Source organism: Canis lupus, chromosome 3, assembly GCF_048164855.1.
Source record: "Canis lupus baileyi chromosome 3, mCanLup2.hap1, whole genome shotgun sequence".
NCBI lineage: Eukaryota > Metazoa > Chordata > Mammalia > Carnivora > Canidae > Canis > Canis lupus.
Genome location: NC_132840.1, coordinates 15,134,512 through 15,140,511, shown reverse-complemented (window position 1 = coordinate 15,140,511; position 6,000 = coordinate 15,134,512). Strand labels below are relative to the sequence as shown.

The 6,000-nt window shown below is 46.1% G+C and overlaps 1 protein-coding gene across 1 annotated transcript in view; it reads left to right on the top strand.

The window, feature by feature from the left end:
• Positions 1-5,730: 5,730 nt before the first annotated feature.
• Positions 5,731-6,000, top strand: part of ADAMTS18 (ADAM metallopeptidase with thrombospondin type 1 motif 18) — a 74,944-nt gene continuing 74,674 nt past the window's right edge. Inside the window, exon 1 of the mRNA XM_072818942.1 lies at positions 5,731-5,999. Coding sequence (XP_072675043.1) covers positions 5,861-5,999 — 139 coding nt within the window. The 5' untranslated portion in view covers positions 5,731-5,860. The remainder of the gene's footprint in view (position 6,000) is intronic.

Here is a 6,000-nt window from a genome sequence, read left to right as displayed (position 1 = left end):
CACTATTGTTAACAATGGGTTAAAAATTTTAAAATGAAAAATAAGTTGATTTTTCGTAATCACAAATATATATCTTTGCCAATATTTTCCCAGCCAGCCTCATGGGGGCTACTTTGTTGTTTTATTAGCCTTCCCTAAGAAGAGCAATAGAATGTTAAGACCGCCCATGGGGGTTCTTTTTTTATTATTACTTCAGGACCTTTCTTTAAGATAGATCATCTCACTTTTAGCAAACATCATTAATCCATTGAATCCATTTTTGATTATTTAATAGGTACCAGTGCTGGGATACAGGTCACTTAAGACAAGGACCTTGTCTTTTCTCGAATCTGCAGTCTCCCTTTTTTCATTAAGTTTAAAGCCTTTGATAGAACTTAAATATGACCTAGAGGAGTGGGTGTTTTAAAGAGCAATTTCCTGAAGTATGATTTATACCCTACCTGAATCCTTAGTGTATTATTTGGCCACTGACATCCAAAGTAGGAAACAACTGCTAACAAAATATATTGTCTTATAGTATCTCCATTCTAAAAGTATAAAGTGGCCAACTATCACTGCATAGAATATTGACTCTTGGTCTTTATCCCTAGCAGTTAAATTTGTAACTGGGTTTCTAGATCTTTGAAACTAGAAAAGGTTGACATGTAATGTGGGAACAATATTCAGTCCAAAAGGGAACACCGCCGGGCCTTTATCTCTGGCTTCTTCTGTCTTCTGAGAGAGAGGAGTCCCTAGTTTAGGGAGTTGGGGGCAGCTCTGAGTGTGTCACACTAGCCTCCCCAGGGACTTGAGGCCTTTCCTGTCCTTCCCAGACCTAGAGGATGCCTCAGTGCATCCTCAGGCTCCATTCCCTTCTGGTAGGCCACTGGGTCTCTGTTCCCTCCTGTCTACCCTCATTTCCTGCATGAGCCAGGAAAGGGCTCTGATCTCCCGGAAATGCCCATCCTCAGGAAAGCCTCCCATGTTCTCCCACACTCCTTGCCCTTTCCCTCATCTTGTTTTCTCTCCTAGAACCCTTTTTTTCTTCATATTTTGCCCAAAGGAATATTTCATACCCATTTGTGATCTTGTCTTATCCCCGCTCCCCCATTTAACTGGAAGTCCCATGAGACCACGGCTCCATCTTGCTCACCACTGTTGGAGTCAGAACATTGCGTGTGTTCAGCAACTCAAGATGCTTCACACATTCCGCAAATAAACAGATGGCTCCTTTTGGAGGTGCTGGGTTTGGATTTTTAAACCATAAAATGTATTTATTTGGTCAGACTCCAATGTTTTCTGTCAAACCCAATCCAAAAAAAGAATATATTTCTTCCTTAATAGCTAGTGCTGCAAAATTCTTGTTTCATTTTGAAGAATTATTCTAGATTTTTGTCCTTGTCACTCTTGAACTGAAAAAGAGAGGATCATGTGGCCTCTGTGTTTGTCCCAATATGGGAAGACAATTCTTATTTTTTTAGTGCTTTCTCAACACAGAAGCTTTCACTGTGCCTTTGAGTTGCCTTAAGGTGCTCAGGAAACAGGGAGAATAGAGAAAAAGCTTCCCAACCGGTTGGTCCAGTTAAGACACTTAAGTGGCTTAAGCCTTTGATATTAGTTTAACCAAGTTAGGAAGTTAGTAAGGCAGGAGGGCTTTCATGGATAAATCATTGCTCCCACCCCCACCCCCCACCTTAACTGTTCACTCTGCTGGGGACTGTAAATGGTGTCCTTTGTCTTCAGGCATGTAGAAGAGGTGGGGGCACTGGAAGGCCAGGGTTTACCTAGGAGGGACCCAGATCTTCCTGTGCTTCCAACTGAGATTTCTTCACAGGGTGGTCATGAAGTTTAAATAAAGCATCCCATCGAGTGTTCCAGGCTTCACAGCTCGACTTCAGAAAGAGTGCCTGGATTTTATGTATTGGAACCTGTCGCTTCCCACCTCCAGTGTCCTCCGCTATGGAGGGAGTGGGTGCTGGCACATCCCCGCATGCCTCCGGTCAGAGATTCTTTCATTCACTCACTCCACAAACATTTATAGACTAATAAACAAATGTTGATTGGCTGATAACATGTGACACACAGCAGGGATGCCAGTGTGGCTTCTGCTGTCACAGAGAATTATGTTAAAATTACATGTCCCTGGTGGTGGGGAGAGGATGGCATTTTGTTTGCTTCTGTCGTTGTAGAGAGACATGAGCAAGGAACTGTGGCCTCAGAGAATTTGGAAGTGGGGGGTAGGGGGAAGCGGGGCCATGAGTGAATTTTCTTTGAGGGGAAGGTGACAAAGTGGTGAGCACCAGAAAGCCAAGCAAGTCTATGGGAGCAGGAGATCATAGGTCAAAGAAACAGTGTGCAAGAGTTTGTGGGGGAGGGAAAAATAATTTTCCCTCTACCCTACTAAGTTCTTGGCTCACCCCCCTGTAATAGAAGACAGATCAACAGGAAAAAACAAAGATGATTAATAACATGGGAGGGACCCAGGAGAACTTTGGTATTTCTCCAAAAGGGCACAAGACACCACCCTAAATATGATCTAGATAAGATGTTGAGAGGGACAGTTATGGGAACTAATCGGGCCCAGTGCAGTCAGCAAGAGTGTGATTGTTATGCAGAGTTAAGTCCACACCTCTGTTGAGTAGTGTCTCCAGACCTTTGGTCATCCCCCTACTCCTGGTACACAGAGGGAGACACTCTTATAAATGGAGATTTCCTTTATAAACATAACTGTCTCCTACAGAAAGATAACTTCTCGGGGCATCTGGGTGGCCCAGTTGGTTAAGCCTCTGCTTTCAGCTCAGGTCATGATCCCAGAGTCCTGGGATCCAGCCCTACATTATTGGGCTTCTTGCCCCACAGCGACCCTGCTTCTCTCTTTCCCTCTGCCTGCCACTCTGCCTATTTGTGCGCGCGCACCTGCGTGCTCGCTCTCTCTCTCTTAAGTAAGTAAGTCTTTAAAAAAAAGGAGGGGGGGTAACTTCCCTAGGCTTTCAGAGCTTCTCCTGTATGGGCTTAGTCTTAAAAATAACCAGCTTAAGATAATCCTTGTGCCAAAGAGGCATATTTTGGGGTGGCAAATTCTGCTCACCTTCAAGTAAGAGCACATAGTAGATCTAAGAAGTGAAATGTCTTGTTTTGAATGGTGAGGAGAGAGGGAGAGGGGATGGTTAAACCGCCCAGCTCCACCTGGGGCAGGTTATGCAGGGATCTGTGGGCCAAGGAGAAGGGGCTTGGATTTGAGATCAATACCCGAGTGCATGGAATGAGTTGATTATGTTGGACAAAGAGACTATATGTGAGGAGGCTCACATAGGAGATGGCTTGGGGAGACTAAACAGAAAGTGTCCAAATGAGGAAGGGAAACCCTACCAGCATGGCTCTGGGCTGGGTGGGAAGGGCAGGTTACTCTGAGATCCAGCCTGAAGATATGATGGACAGGATTCCTAGATTGTGGGATTTTACTCAACTGAATGTTTATCTTGCCAATCAATTTCTCTTCTGTAATCTCCAGGAGAACATGAATGTGAACTGTTCTGTTGACATGTGGTGTGCCTCTGTTCTTTATGCCAACTCCTAGACAAGGGCTGCTATTGAGGTGCTCAGTGTGAGTTCACCGAGCCAAGCAAAGTATCTGTCTGTTCCCCGGTTCTAGATAATAGGTCAATGCTATAAGTCAACAAGACAGTCTTTCAGAAGGCAGCATCCTTCTGAAGGGGAAGGAAAGTCAAGGGCAAACCACATATTCTGGGACTTATTTTAGGAATGAGAAGCTGAATCCTAACATATGGCCCAAATTAGGCCTGAGCACAGAGCCCGTCTGCTGCAACCCCTCCACTCCACTGGGTGGGTTAGGTGCCAGCGCCTCCATGTTCCCATAGTAATCTGCTCTCAGCCTGACACCCCCTTGGCGTTTGGTACCATCCTTAAATTTTTAGGTGTCTGGCTCCCCAGCACAGCACATCCTCTGTTTGTGTAACTCCTACACAGTTGTGTGCCTTGCACCTGATACCCAGTGAGTGTCGATTCAATCGGTGCATCATCCTCACCCACCCAGACTGCTGTAGGTGAGAGTGTATAAAGGGCTCCTACAATGGTTATTCGATCTCCCCTTATAAAGTAGTCAGGGAGGGAAGGATTCCTCCCCTTTTGCTCATGAAGAAGGGGAGGCCTAGAAGACGGGCTCATGAAGCCCTTTGTGCATTGATAGTCCTTGGAGCAGTTCAGAACAAAAGTTCTGATGCATGAATCATGAGGAAAAAGATCTGGATTTTGATGGTATGCAGTTCTGCTTGGGAGTGAGGGAGTCTGTGTGCCTCTTGGATCCCTGCGTGTTTCTGATGTTCGGCAAAGTTTAAGAGTTGCTGGCCCACGTAAGTGCTTCCCAGGCCTTCACAGACATATGAATCGTGTGGGGATCTAAATAAAATGCAGCCTCTGATGCCACAGATCTGGGGTGAGACCTGAGTCTGCATCTCTGACAAGCTCCTGGGTGGGCTGAAGCTGCACACCAACAGACCACACTTGCTATCCCGGGGCCTGGATGTCCAGAAACTTCGGAACCGAACGCAGAAAGAGAGAGGATGGAGATGTGGAAGGGAGAGTGGGGTGTGCTCCAGCTGAAATATCAGGTCCAAATATATACACTTTATGCCACAAACTTGGAAAGCGAAATTGTGATTGGATGGCTGGCTGAGTCATGGTCATCTCCATGGGTCCCGGGCTGCACCATCGAGAGACAGATCTGCTAAGTGGAGGAGAGAGAGCGAACAGGGACTCTACTACCTCCGCTTTGACCTCAGTCTGTGTGTTCTAATTGATGAAATTCTTCTTCCCAGCTTATTTCTTAACTCAGGCTGAAGAGCCAGTGGGTGGGACGCCTGGGTGGCTCAGCAGTTGAGCACCTGCCTTTGCTTCAGGGCATGACCCCGGGGTCCCGGGATTGAGTCCTACGTTGGGCTCCCTGCAGGGAGCGTGCTTCTCCCTCTGCCTGTGTCTCTGCCTCTCTCTCTCTCTGTGTGTATCTCATGAATAAATAAATAAAATCTTAAAAAAAAAAAAACAGCAGACATGAGAAACTCTCTGAAAACCAAGTAGAAGTTACCATTTTACATTCATGAGGGAAATCTCCATTTTGGGGGTGCCTCCCTCTCTGTGCCAGGACCAGGAGGGTGATCAAATCTCTGGCAACTTGTCTGGGCAGAAGGCCAGGACTTAAATCCGCACATCAACCATATCTCTTTTTTCTGTGCTTTTCCTGGTAGCTTGCGTGACTGCCCTTCTCCCACCCCCATCGCCTTCAACATCTTCTCACATCTTTAGCTGGAGACAGTATTTATAAGGTGGTGTCTTGGTCCCTTTTGGGGAGTTACTCAGTTTTCCTGGATGACTCCCATCTCTACGAAAGATATACATGTTATTATACCTCTGTTTGTTTTTCTCTTGTTAATCTTTTATTACAATGGGGTCTGAGCCAAGAACCTAGAAGGATAAAGGGAAAATTTTTTCCTTCCCTACGATGTCAGCGCTCACTTTCCTACTTCCTACCTTAGCCTCTGTCTTGTCCTCCGTAAAATGGGGATAAAACATGTTAATGCTAATGGTACATAGAAAATACCCATCAATTACTTAGCGCAGTGCCCGCACCCAGGAAGTGGCCAGTAAACAGTTGTTGAAAATCACCACATAAGAGGAGGCCTGGAATCATTCATGTTTTCTGTGTGTTTGGCTTTTTAGTCAGGTCTAATAAGGACGCAAAAAAACGAATTCCTCATCTCACCGTTACCTCAGCTGCTGGCCCAGGAGCATAACTACAGTGCACCTGCAGGACACCATCCTCACGTACTGTACAAAAGGACGGCAGAGGAGAAGGTCCACCGTTGCCATGGCTACCTGGACTCCAGCGGACGTTCTTCCGGTCACTCCCCAACTCACACTCCCCGCACATCTTGGAGTCAAGAAAGAGAGCATCACCACCCAAGGTTGCAAAAGCAGCATTTTTGTGGACGACGCAAGAAATGTATG